Raw genomic sequence first — 13356 nt, 5'->3', positions numbered from 1 at the left:
ACCCTCGCAGTCGACAGCATCGCCTGTTCGTTTTTGCATAGGAAGGTTTCGTTCGGCCTTCGTTCATGGAATAAATCTATGCAGTTTGTAAAGCGCTATCTGTTTCATAGTTTTTAGTGACAAGTGATGGCTGAAGAAGATTGGGAAGAAGAGGTGAGCCCTGAAAACTCGTGGAAAAAATTGGTAGATAAAACCTTCATTTAGCGCTAATGTAACCTTCGCTTCTTTTGAAGAAGCACTGAAGTATTCAAGACCGACTTTGCGAGTGTTGCTTTATACATACTAGCACTACAACTTAAAGTACCCTAAGGGGAACTATTTTGAGCATAGGCATGGCATGCGATACTTACCTGAATTAAATCAAAACGGTTGTACAAGTTTGAAAGGATATAAAGTTTTAAAGCCAAAGGCATGAGACCCTGGAGATCATGGTCTTCAGGTCTTCATTAGTTTCTTATTTCCATTGACAGGAGCATCTTGTGGTCATAAAACTCCAAGGAGTCATAGACAATGAATTCTTGTACAGCTGCGAGTCGTCAAATTGTCGACTTTTGGTGAGTGTTTATATGTGTATTAATATATACCTTGGCCCTGAGTCTGACCACTGACCCTGAATATGTCTTGAGTTTGTCAAGATCACAAGGAAAATGAACAAGCCAAAACACAAGAGGATGGGGCTGCAGTCACTGTCATGCTTTAGGATTCACACTCATGTTCCATGCTTACTCTCGCTCACATGACAAAAACAATTCTGTGAACAGACAAATAGGTTCAGTTCTTCCTATTACTACATGTAGGTGTGGTCTCTAGAGTTTTAAGGTCTACTGTAGAAGATGACACTGTTCCCTTGCTGCTAGCCCACATGTATCCTTGCACACCCTCCATCCTCAATGAAAAATGATAAGAGGGGGGGAATGCCCCCATTCCATTCTTCATTAGCAATTGGATTGCACTATCATTCCCCAGGGATGTCGTTAACTGCCAGCTGCCAGCTAATTTCACCAACTGAAAGAGAACTGGCATTTTAGGATGCATACTGTAATTCAAGGGCTGCTGGTTCTGCTTTGAAGACATGTAGTAATTAATAGGGAAGTCCTGCTAGTTTAAGAATCCAGATTCCAATATACAGCTATCTTAGATTGTACAAGTTAATCCCTTTTTACTACATCCACATCTAATTGTTCTTAGGGTATTGATACTGATGAGCCTGTGCTTCAGATTGGGAATTATACATTCATTGGAGAGTTTAAAGGTAGGATGTTTGATCTTACATTTAGCTTTGCTCAAGATTGCAATAAGTTACTAAGTACAGTGTACAGGTAACAATGTACCAAGGAGTGCTACTGACAGTCAATTGTTTAGCTTTAACAGGGCTGTTGATAACCTTTCGGGTAGTTTGCTAAAGAACTAAATGACACTTAGACAGCTGTAATAGTTTTAACATGGCTTCTCCTGGGTGTTGTCATAATTTTGGTCATTTTCAAACTTTGATTTGCCAGTCATCTTCGCTACAGTTGGCCAGCCACTAATACTAGTAGTTAGTTGTTGTCTGCAAAAGAAAGTGCTCTAAGACATACTTGTCAGTTTTTCCTGTGGGGATGGATTACAATAAAAGTAAAGTAAACATTTTATTAATAATATTATTTGACTACCAATATAGACATCAATATCATAGTCATCACCATCATCATCATCAACAACAAAAACAACAACATCATTGTTGACAGATTGAATAAAAAGGTTTTTATTATGAATAATTGTAATGGCATACCTGGTAACGGGAAATCATCTTTTTTCAGAATCTCTTGGAACACATGTATTATTTGAGGAACTAGGTAATACTTTAATTAGTCTACTGAGAAATAACTTGTCATATATTACTTAATAATATACATGAAAAAATTACTTGATTCCGATTGGCTGAGAGCAGTGCAGTTCAAGTGTAACACCGGTGCAAAAAGTGTAACACCAGTGCAAATTACACATCGTAATTCTGGATTATGATTGGCTGAAAAACAATAGGAAATTTTTGATGCCAATGATATTCCATAAAATGATGATGAAAATTTTGTGCAGAAACTTTGAAAAAAAATTTGCTTAAATTTGAAAATTATGGCTTCAAGAAAGGTTTTCCGGCACTTCCTCCACGCAAATTTTTCATGTTTATGTTATTAATAAGTAATCATACGGTTTTTCTCGTTCAATTTGGAATTAATTTGCACTTGTGAGTTTTTCAAAAAGCTGAAATTGCACTCTCCAAAGCGGTTCGTGCAATTTCAGCTTTTTGGAAAACTCAAATTAATTCCAACTTAAACTCGAAACCGTAGGATTACCTATACAAATAATTATAGTTTTTTATTATTATTTACAGTAAAATTGAGTGCATGGTTATAGATTGAGACTGCAGGTTTTAAGCTTCAGGTGGACAGGGCTAGGACCTGAAAAAAATAATGACTGAGGCAATGTCCATGGTTAAATTCTGTTCCTAGGTATTTAGCAGTGTTTTACTTTCCCCATCAAAAAAATAAAACAAAAATGAACAAGTCACTAACTTAAAGGCAAGTGCCTCAGTTTGCCTCCTGCATGGATTGCCTCCGTCTGTTGAAATTAACTCTATTAGTTTTGCTTTATGCTCTCAGCCCTGGTTATTCATGATAGTGATGCTGATATTCCTATCATTGCAAGTACTGTTTTGAACTTGATTTGTAGAAATACCTTTTTAAATGAAACATACTCAACTGACATTACACTTGCTGTGCACAGCACATTCAACTTTTGAGAGATTGTCAACTTAGTTTTCACCTGTATCACGCTTGTAACTCTTTTAATGTGCAGTTCCAGAAAATATCCATGCCCACCCCAAGGAATGTTAAGTGATAACACAAATAAGAAGGGAGAGGGGAGCTTTCAAAAGCCAAAATTTTTTAAAGGACATTATGAAGCTAAACTGGAATTTTCAGGGCCTGGGGGGGCTCAAACTAGAAAACCTTCTGTGGGAGGAGCATGAATATTTTCTGAAACAACCCAATTTAGGAAGTTTTGAATATAGTGTTTGGGCATACACATAGCTGGGACCATGACAAAGAGCATATAAGGGCTGTCCACTGCTACAAGGTGGCTCTTTGCAAAGGTTTGACTGTACATGTTCTTTGAAGTGACAATAACTCTTCAGCTGAGCCTTTTAGAACAAAGTTATTTGTTTTCTGTTTAGCTTCAAACAATGTGGAGGGATCAAAGCAGTTGAAGTACAAATGCAATACCACAAAAACACTGGAAATGTCCAGGGTTTTCCTGGTGGAAAAGGAAAAGGAAAAAGAAAAAGAACAGGTGAGAAAAACATTATACACACAGTAACTGATTCTCAGCTGTTATTACTCCACTGCAGGTAATTTTCCTGTGTGTTCACCCTCCCTGATGTGCTAGTGCATATAAAATTATGTTGCATTATTTTGAAACATTTTTTTTTTCATTACTTTGAGTTACAAATTTGAAATTTGAAATACCATGTTAACAAGTTACACTGGGCTTTAATGGAATTTGGGTACATTCGCACCAACGTCTCTCCAGAAATCAAAATTTTTAAATTAATTTGTTTCGTTGTCAAAGCGTGGTATCTGCTATAAAATTGTTGTTCTTATCACCTTTTTAAGGTACATTCATGCCTTTTTAGTGACTTTGTTAAATATCATTGAAATAACTTACTGTAATTTACTATAATATTATTTATTACTTGGTATGCTGTTTACTGAATAGATACCTGGTCCTTCAAGTGGTGCAGATACACAACAAGAAACTACAGATTCAGAAGGATAACAAGATCAGGAGAAATCTGTTTGTTGTGTTGTTAATTTGAGAGACCATGACCTCTGGATTGCTGTTCAGCGGATTGTGCAGTCCAACTTGCAAAGAACTGTTTGATCTAAACTGAGGCGCCACAGTTAGAAATTACTGTAAGAGAAGTACAATTTTTGTTTTGCTTGATATTGAACAGCAAGAAGGACGCAGAAATTGAAAAAAAATGCCATCCAGTCATCCCGGACAAGTAGATTTTCCTAGACTGGGCAAGTAACTTTTCATTTTCATGGGTAAGGGTCTTAGCAACTCGTCTGCCAACTAAATGAAAGAAGTTAGCACAGTTTGACTCTACAAAGAAGTGAAAGGTGATCAGAGTGATATCGTTAACTTGTTCCAGGACTAAGACCTGTTTGACTTTTATTGTGAAGTGTAAGCAAAAATAGATCAATGACATTGCCATTTTACAGTTGTGTGATCTTAAGAACATTTAATACAACTGCTTACAATATCACTTATTCAATACATTGTCAGGCAGACAAGTACAGCTGTAATAAGATCATCAACTAGGGATAATGTCTAGATGTTCCATTACTGAATTCTCAAGATTAGTATTAGAAGAAATGTATGGAAATCTGTTAGGAGAATTGATATTTCACCTCATGATTCCAAGCACACATTTTTTGTTCTTAAAACATTTTTGAGTTAGTATACTTTCAATATGATTACAGCATTAGAGGTAAAATTACATTGGCGTAACTAGCCCTCATAGCATTATTGTTAATATATTAATCTATTTTTGGATAAAAAAGAATATCTGAACTGTTAAAATAATTTAGCATACAGTATTACATGTACCACCCACTTATAGTACACCACATTGGACTACATCATTTAGAAACAAAGACAAATACTTTTAGTGAATAAGAAAACTTGATTAAAAAAACCTTGCCCTTTGTCACACAAAACTCTCTACACAGTGCAGTGTAGTTTCAACTACATTTATCAACCAATCAGGCAGTAGTAACTTTGTACATTAATACCAAAAAAATTAATGCAAATATAAAATACAATGTGTCTGTTTTTATGAAGTTAAACTAGTGTTACAAAATATAAATTATAGCTTCCTATTAAACCAGAGGGAAGCATCTGTTGGAATTCCAGTGAAATCAGTGTAGGGTGTGGCTCCAGTTTATTGGGCTTTGCTGAAGAAGACTCCTCTCCTCATGATGCCTGGCTTGAGTGTTCTTTTTCTGCTGTTCTGCTCGGAGCTCCATCAACTGGAATGAAAAAGAATAAATAATTAAATAATTATTATTTCTTTTTTTACCCTAGTGCCCTGGGTGTGTGTGTGTGTGTGTGGGGGGGGGGGGGGGAAGGTGCAGGGGCACCAGTGTAGCCCAAATAAAATGACATTTACATAAATCCTGACTGAAACCAGGCTGGGCCACATACTCAGAATGGATCAGACTCGTATTCCCAAGGTTGCCTTGCAATGGACACCACATCCATGGCAAAAGAAAACCTGGGCCAAAAACCACCTGGCAGTAAACTGTCATAGCTGAGCTCAGTAAGGTAAAACTGACTCGGGTTGAGATACCACATGTCATACAGAATAGGGAGAAATGGAGAGGGACCCCCCTTCCCCCATTGCCTTATGTCCCACAGGGGACAGAGAGTAAGCTGAATGAAGATTGAAACTGTCAAAAAAAGGAGTTAATGAAGTACTAGCCTATGGATGCAGGAGGATTTTGTGGTGTGAAGCATGCATGCACAACAGTCATAAACCAATTGCATTTGCAGGCTATTTTTATCCCTACCCTTTTGTTTTCATTCCTGAACTGTTGTAGATATCTTTCTTTGTTGATTCGATCTTCTCTATCCTGCTGTGTGCAGACTCTGTCATAATTGATGGCAAAATCACTCTCTTTCGTCTTCTCAGTCATTGCTCTTTTGTCTGCCAGTGCCTTCTCCTGCATTTGTTGTAATAATGCTGTTCTGCTATCTTGCCTAGAAGATGTAATATATCAATTACTTCACAAAGAACCACGAGGCACATGTTTCTAAAAGGCTACCTCTATGTCGCCCTCTAAATATACCATAGTTTAGGCCATGAGGAAATTATGTAATGATTTCTTTACTCTGCACACATTGTGCCTTCTGCACGCACTGCATGCCTATATTACTTAGTGGGCTTGCAATGAGTGTAAATGGCTGAAGCTAAATACTCTTTGCACATATTGTGTACCTATAGAGCATAGGCCTGCAATTCGTACAAGGAGCTATAGCTATTTCACCCTCTGTAGCTGTATTCTGTATGAAATCCTACCCTACATGCAGGCTTTTAGCCAGGATTTGAAAAGTGGGCATCCAAAATGTGCTACAGGGCCTGTGCAAATGAACAATCTCTATGAAAAATAAAACGATTTTTTTTTAAAGAGCAGCAGATTGAACCAACAATGTGAAATCAGACTCAACCCTCAATAATTATTTCAGCTTCCATGGAGTAGAGCAACTGAAGAAACTGGGACTGCTAATGGCATATTTGACCTGGCCCTTAACTTTTTTGTTGTCCTTGTTTTTTTGTGACTTCCCCTGAAAACTATTTTTTATTTTGTTTTGTTTTGTGCTCCCTCTGGAATGGGTAACCCCACTCCTCTTAGTCCTCTATCCCCCTCCCAAACATTTTGACAGGTTAATTCAAAGCAATCCATAATCCAACATACAGACCACATGGGCACCAAACCTCTCACTCACTGTAGGGATTCAGGAAGGGTGTGACCTTCTAGTTACCCCACCCCCTCTCCCCTCAATATGAATGACGAAATGAAGGTGAGAAATTAATAGCAGGTGGGACTACTTCTATTTAATCATCCTGAGAATGGTTTCTGGAAGAACTGATGGTCATTGATAGCGATACACACCGAATAAATCGCAATTCAGCAGCTGCGCAAAACAATTTTGCATTGATCAAACTTCAAAAAAAAATCCCGGTAAATTCATAAAATTTGGAAGTAACCGATTACTTTTACTTAACACTGATGATGTCTGGCTCTTCAAAAAACAGAAGAAGCGATAAACACCTTATGATATTGCAGAATGTTGGATTCCTCTAAGTGACGGAAGTTAATTAACTCTTTGTTTGACTCATTGCCACTTCTCTCAACGAGGTTAAAACGTCTTTTATAGCCTTCAAGCAATTATCCTTGACTTTTAGACTAAACTTACTTCACTTCTTCTTTTTCCAATGGATTTCCGTACATCGCTTTTACGTACAAATCGTTTCGTCTCTTGTAAGCTTCCCTCTTGCCACGTAGCTTGTGTTCTTGAATTTCGTGATGCCCCAGAACTGTTTCAAGGCTCACTGTTCGCCTGCATGTACCAGGTTGTAGAGGGTTCAAACGGCTCATCGTGAAGGTGTCCCTTTTAGTTGCAAATCAAATAGGGATAACTTTAACAATTAATTAAGAAGTTGTCACAATTTTCCTTCTCAAAATAAAGGAAAACATTCGGGAAGGTATGTCGACTTCTAGAACCCGTCGCTATGGTGATATTTCCGCTGCCCCTATTTTATCTCGGGCGCACATTTCAAATCCATCATGGCGACCATAGGGGGACGAAAGTAATCGAGAAAGACTTAGAAATAAGGGATAAAAATAGAGAATGGGAAGCAGTGAATCTACAAAGAGATTGACCGTCGAGAGACCAGGAGAGGATGGAACTCCAGGAATTGTAAAAGTAAGTGATGATTTTAACGACTTTATGTAAAGGATGGTGGTTCCGTTCCAATATAACATGTAGCTAAGTAATTCAGCTGACCATATTTTCGTTTCAGTGTGTTTTAAGCTTGTACGTAATGCTATTAAATTAAGTTAATATATGTTGTTGAAGTACCTGGTATAAGCTCATTACTGCATGCGAGTTGCCGTAGAATTTCGAACCTTAAGTTGCAGCGTGAAGCTTATATATTAATCATTCCTTTGGGTTCTTGGGAACTTACATCAAACAACTAATGCATGTCTAAAAGGGTGCCTTTCATCAATATTAGCACGTGAGCACAGTGTCAACATGTTTTGTAAATGTTTATGAAACTGACGGAAAATGTCCAAATCTGGATTTATTTGATGACCATTAATCATCTCAGTGGTGGATCTACATGTAGGATAGGGACCCCCCCCCCCCCTATTTTGGGTAAAAAAAGAAAAAATCACAAAAGGAAGAAAAGCTGGCAGCGTTTGTCAATTTCTTCCCCTATGTCAGCAAGGTAAACCTGAAAAAATGGAATCTCAGAGATTGCCTGCAAAAAAGGTGCTAGAAGTACAATGTAGGCTCTACTGTACGTATTGAACCGCAAAAATGCACAAAAATTCAGGACATGAACTTTGAATAATATTCTGGCTAGTACATTATGGTTGAAGCTTGCCCAAAGGGTAACCCTTAAAACTTGTTTTCTTTGCACCATGATTTAGTCATATGGTGCATAGTGGTCTTGATGCTTGATTAAGATTAGAAAAATCCTATGGCGATGTTGAAACACAATAGAGAACAGACAGGCTGATAACTGTTTTCAATGATCTTTTGTTTTAGGTTTCGGAGAGAGTTGTACGACGCCTCAGAGGACAAACTGACCTGCCCCTGAAAGGTGATGAAGACATTAGTAAAGGTAATGTAGTACCTGTATAATTCAATTTATTAAGTTCCAGAAGTTACCTTGATCTGAAACCAAAAATATTTTGTCAGAACTTAAAGAAATAAGAGGGGTAGTGAATGGTAAATGCGAGAAGGCAAGACTAGCGTTTTTCTTTGCGAGCATGAGAAATATTGACCTTTTGAATTGAGAGACTGAGACTTCAAAGTATTAATTTTAAATGAGATTGCAAACATTCAAACTGTAATACGTCCAGACATCATTTTTGAAAACAAGCAAAAAAAAATTCAGGACTTTGAACCTTTGTTAACCTTGCAAACAAAAAGAGATTCTGGGATAGCTTTGTGAAAAAATGGAGGTTGCATGACACAGAGTAACTGCTAAAAAATGAGACTGCAAGACCTGTCAAATTTGACAAAAATTTTACGAGACCCATGGTTTTTTAAGGACCATTCTTCGCCCCTAATAAGGAGAATTTTTATGTTAAAATGTCAGGCAGTCCTATCTTTACATGTAAATTTTAAATAAGTTTCATTCTTTAAGGGTAGAGAGTATAATATTATTACTGAAAAGCCTTTGAAAATAACTTTGTTCCAGTCAATACATGTACTGTACAGATATAAATACAGTATGCATTAAAGTAAATGACAGTGCAGACAGTAGAACATTATTGTGTGGAATGGTAATCTAATAATTAGGCTACTGTTCCTCGCAACTGTGTTATGCTGTTTATTGTTAGTGCATTGGACTTAAGATGAACTGTTCTTATTAGTCTTATATCATTACCATAGTAACTTAACCCAGTAAAGTGCCATTAGTTTATGTATTGAGTAGTCCTTTATGTGGAGGGTAGCCAAGGCAGGGTTGTGATCTCGTTTCACGCACAAAATAATCTTAACAAAATTCATGCATCACATTACTTTTAACTACACAGGGCTCGAAAAAAACTTGAATTTGGGACAAGTACTTCTCAATTTTTGCTTGCCCTGGGCAAGTCTTAGTTTGTTCTTTTAATGATTTAGTTGGCAGATGACTTACCTGACCTTTGCTCATCGTGAAAGCGAGAATGAAAAGTTACTTGCCCAGAAGGAAAATCTACTTGTCCGGGACTATGGGATGGCAGTTTTTTTGAGCCCTGTGTTAACAACAGTTTGTTTTCTTAGATTAATACATTGCATATGTCTTTTTGTTTCTTTCTTTTTTGGGGGGGGGGGGGGTGCATATATGTCTTTTAGTTGTTTTTTGCATATGGTACACTAATTTTTTGCCCTCATCACGTGTCATGCACAAACCCTTTGTCACCCTCAGCATACATCACAGGCCTCTTATCCTAGCCAATATATACTGTATTTCCCAGGTTTAATGTTGTGTTTGTCCTGTGATTTGCTCTCATGACTTACTAGATGATATAAACAACATTTGGAATGAACTACAGCGGGAAAGGGCCAGGCTGAGACATCAACAGGAACATATTCAAGAAATCATGCAAAATGCTTATGATGAGGTTGGTTATTACTTTTGAAACTTTCACATTTCAGGGCTTCAAAAAAAGTGCCGTCCTGTCATCTGGGACAAGTAAATTTTCCTTTGGGCAAGGAACCTTTTATTCTCACTTGCCCGATGGGCAAGGGCCCAGGCGAGTTGTCTGTCATATAAATAAAAATAAAAGTAAACTACAACTTGCCCAGGGCAAGCAAAATTTGAGAGCTGCTTGTCCAAAGGCAATCTGGAATTTAAGTAGTTTTCAAGCCCTGAATTTAAGTGCCTTGTAGCCATTCACTTAGACTGTCTGCTTCATGCTTTAACCTTTCCTTATTTACAAAATTTACATTCAGTCATGTTATTCTCCTCTAATAATGTAAAGACATTCCCTCCAGACTTTCTAAGTCCTTTATTGGTTTTATTTTCACAAGTTGAAAGTTATAACTACAATTATTATACGCGCAGGTTGCTTCTTTTCCACTCAAGGGTAATGACATGCTGTCATAAGTCAAATTTTGTGCCAGATGTCAATTGCCAGCAATTTAGAAATTACCACAGAAGAAACAATAGTAATTTAATGTTTATGAATAATGCAATGAGAGTTCAAGTTGTTGTTAACTACTGTACATAGTTTTTTGAAAATATTGTTTTTATCTTGATGTTTATAAATGATACAATGTGCAGTCCCAGAGAACATCTGTATTCCCTGGGCAACAGAAGGGATTGGAATTTTCTGGGGGTAGTGGGGTTCTGCAAGACACAGAAAATTAAAGAAATGTACGAAGGTTAATTGGAATTTTGCAGAAGGGGCAGGGGGGAGTCTTCTTCCCTCCTGTGGGGGAGGTATGGGTATTTTCTGGAACTACACAATGGGAGTTCAAGGTTTAATAAAATAGTTAATTAAAAATATTGTTTTCATCTTTGTATCTGTAGCTCATTATGTGGCATATTATCAATTCAGGACTCATTTTCTTCAGCTTCAGAAGCTTCATGTTATACACCCTAGATGCATCTCGTTATTGCATGTACAATACCGGACAGAAGTAACCTAGCAGAGAACGCTAAGCAGAACACGTTCCTTAAGTGTTCTACTTAGTGTTCCATTGGCATTCCCTTAGCGTTCCCTTAGCATTCCTGTATGTACTTCAAACTTTGATATGTCATAATTGTCTTTATAATTTGTCAGGGAAGACAAGTTGAAGCCAAGAGGTTAAGGGAAAGCAGAGGAAAACTAGGAGATGAAGGTTCTCCAGAAATGGAAAGCCATTGGCAAAAAGTATTGGAAGAGAAAGATGCTGAATCACAAACTAGGGAAAATAAGCTTCAAGAACAAATTAGTGACTTGAAGAAAAAGGTATTACAATTTTATCACTTAAATCCAACAGCTGTTCTTTAATACATGTAATTTGTTACTTCAGCTCCTCCAGTAATTTTGACCAATTTTAAACTCTCGAAGTTGCCTCGTGGTTGTAAGATACATCTAACATGTTCTCCTCTCTGTAAATGAATGAGCATGATATCATGTGGGAAAACATGCAGTTTTCATATTTTACGGTAAAGTTCTTTGTAGATAAAAGGCTACTGTCTATTTGTTGACTGTTAAGTGTTTGTAAACTCCATCTAGAATATTTGTGTCTTAGATTGCAGAGAAGGAGGAAATAACAGTGGAGAAATTTAATCAAGCAGTAGAAGATACTAAACGGAAATTCAGGTAAGCGTGCTAGTTATTATAATTATTGGTATTAATTGTCCTTATCAAATGCAATGCTTTTCTTTAAATATTACCTTATAGATTCAAGTGGCACATCAAGACATTTCACCTTAGTGATATCACTTTAGTCTCTTCACTTGTCTTATTGACTGCTATATAACTGTTTTCTTAATTTAGTGACTGGTAGCTGGAGCATTTGGTTCCAAAAGGAACCAAATGCTCAAACCTCCTTTTGAGGTTGTCGCTGGGTTAGTTTGCATGACAGGTGTAGAAAGAGGAGGGAAAAAGGATCCTTTTGGGCAACAGAGCCCCTCTTAGTTCTTGCTACAAAAGATATGGGTTAGTTTGCATGACAAGTGTAGAAAGAGGAGGGGAAAAGGATCCTTTTGGGCATTAGAGTCCCTCTTAGTTCTTGCTACAAAAGATATGGCTCAAAGGGATGAATCCCCCTTGTTACTCAGCAGTCTTCCCCCACCCATGTTGGAGCCAGAAAGTACCCACCTTTTGGGTAAGCCTTTAGTCTACCCACTTCAGTTTTAAGCTGCCTCTCCCTCCCTCCAACAACACAGGTCTCTGGATTCCAACTTCCTCCCCATTCTGTGATACCTTAATAAATTTCAATTTTTTGATCTCATTTAATTTCTCCTGCAGTCAACCAACCAAGTTCCCTGCTTGCCAACACCTTAAGAATGAGGTTTTAAACTGTTACAAACAGAATGCAACCCAATCACTGAAGTGCTCACAGCAAGTGAGAGCTTTCATCAACTGCGTGGAAGAGTCACAAATGGTAAGCATCTCTTCTGTTCCCAGTTTCCAGCAGCTGGAGCACATTCCCTGCTCAATGTAAATTCCTGATCTCTAACAACAAAGGAGCTCATCCTTGAAGGCATGATGTGGCAACTTTCAAACTACAATCAAAGTTTTTTGGTTTTTTTTTCATTTCCCTTTTGTAATCAAGTGTACTAAAGGTATCCCTAGTCAAGTGTCTATCGATACCCTTAATTGACCCTCGATCGACACTCAACCAGCATCTTGATTGACACTCGAGTGACATCTCAATCAATACTCCGTACACTAGACCGACACTCCGTCGACATCTCAATCGAAACCCAATCAGCAGTCACTTGATAGTTGACCAAGTGTCAACCGACTCATATGTATCAATCGACGCGCGATGGTGTGTCTGCGAAAATAAGTCAACCTTCGACCTTCTGGTGACTGAGATGTCAATCGAATGTTGACTGAGTATCAGTCGAGATGTCTATCGCATGCTTATCGAGATGTTAATGGTGTGTCGATCGAGGGTCGATATCGACCAACAACACTCAAGACTCAACCACAGATGCCTTTAGTACACATGGTCCTGTTTTGTTTGATTTTTTTTTAAATTAATTCATACATGGTGTTAAACATGGACTCATTTCTATTTCCTCCAGGAGTTTCTAAAGTCAAAGTAATAGAAAGATGTCAGTGTTCTTGTTGAAAGAGAATGTTGTGGCCACTTCTCCACAAGATAAGGGCAACAAAAAGATAGCATTGATTCCCTGTGAATGCAAGAACAAGTTGCTTCTGTGCAATGAGTTGTCGGGATTATCAAGACGTGACAGAAACCATCAATAACTATAAGAAAGAACCTTTTTTTATTTTGTGGTGATGTGTAAACCTCTTGATATTTTGTGCATTTGGGCAAAAAAATAAATGGTACTGACTTGGTTTTAAACTG

The 13356-nt window shown here is 37.6% G+C and overlaps 3 protein-coding genes across 4 annotated transcripts; 2 read left to right on the top strand and 1 right to left on the bottom strand.

Moving 5' to 3' along the window:
• Window positions 1-20: 20 nt before the first annotated feature.
• LOC145460225 (general transcription factor 3C polypeptide 6-like) lies at window positions 21-4650 on the top strand. 2 transcript variants are annotated; one of them, XM_081444972.1, is made up of 6 exons: window positions 21-153; window positions 471-554; window positions 1189-1252; window positions 1800-1835; window positions 3212-3327; window positions 3754-4650. In XM_081444972.1, exons 1-6 carry the CDS (start codon window positions 127-129, stop codon window positions 3811-3813), a joined length of 387 nt encoding a protein of 128 aa, XP_081301098.1. In that variant the 5' UTR covers window positions 21-126; the 3' UTR covers window positions 3814-4650. The 2 variants fall into 2 exon arrangements, with proteins under 2 accessions (XP_081301098.1, XP_081301099.1); XM_081444973.1 differs by lacking the exon at window positions 1800-1835.
• A 61-nt stretch (window positions 4651-4711) lies between these two features.
• Window positions 4712-7298, bottom strand: LOC145460223 (uncharacterized). Its single transcript, XM_081444969.1, has 3 exons — window positions 7021-7298; window positions 5613-5802; window positions 4712-5072 (listed from the first exon to the last, which is right to left on the bottom strand). The coding sequence occupies exons 1-3, from the start codon at window positions 7200-7202 to the stop codon at window positions 4962-4964; spliced, it is 483 nt and encodes a 160-aa protein (XP_081301095.1). The 5' UTR covers window positions 7203-7298; the 3' UTR covers window positions 4712-4961.
• An 85-nt stretch (window positions 7299-7383) lies between these two features.
• LOC145460216 (MICOS complex subunit MIC19-like) lies at window positions 7384-13353 on the top strand. Its single transcript, XM_081444958.1, has 7 exons — window positions 7384-7530; window positions 8380-8455; window positions 9844-9944; window positions 11109-11276; window positions 11563-11633; window positions 12285-12420; window positions 13070-13353. The coding sequence occupies exons 1-7, from the start codon at window positions 7456-7458 to the stop codon at window positions 13088-13090; spliced, it is 648 nt and encodes a 215-aa protein (XP_081301084.1). The 5' UTR covers window positions 7384-7455; the 3' UTR covers window positions 13091-13353.
• Window positions 13354-13356: the final 3 nt, after the last annotated feature.

Source organism: Orbicella franksi, chromosome 11 (assembly GCF_964199315.1).
Source record: "Orbicella franksi chromosome 11, jaOrbFran1.1, whole genome shotgun sequence".
Classification (NCBI taxonomy): domain Eukaryota; kingdom Metazoa; phylum Cnidaria; class Anthozoa; order Scleractinia; family Merulinidae; genus Orbicella; species Orbicella franksi.
This window is presented reverse-complemented; position numbering and strand designations above follow the sequence as displayed.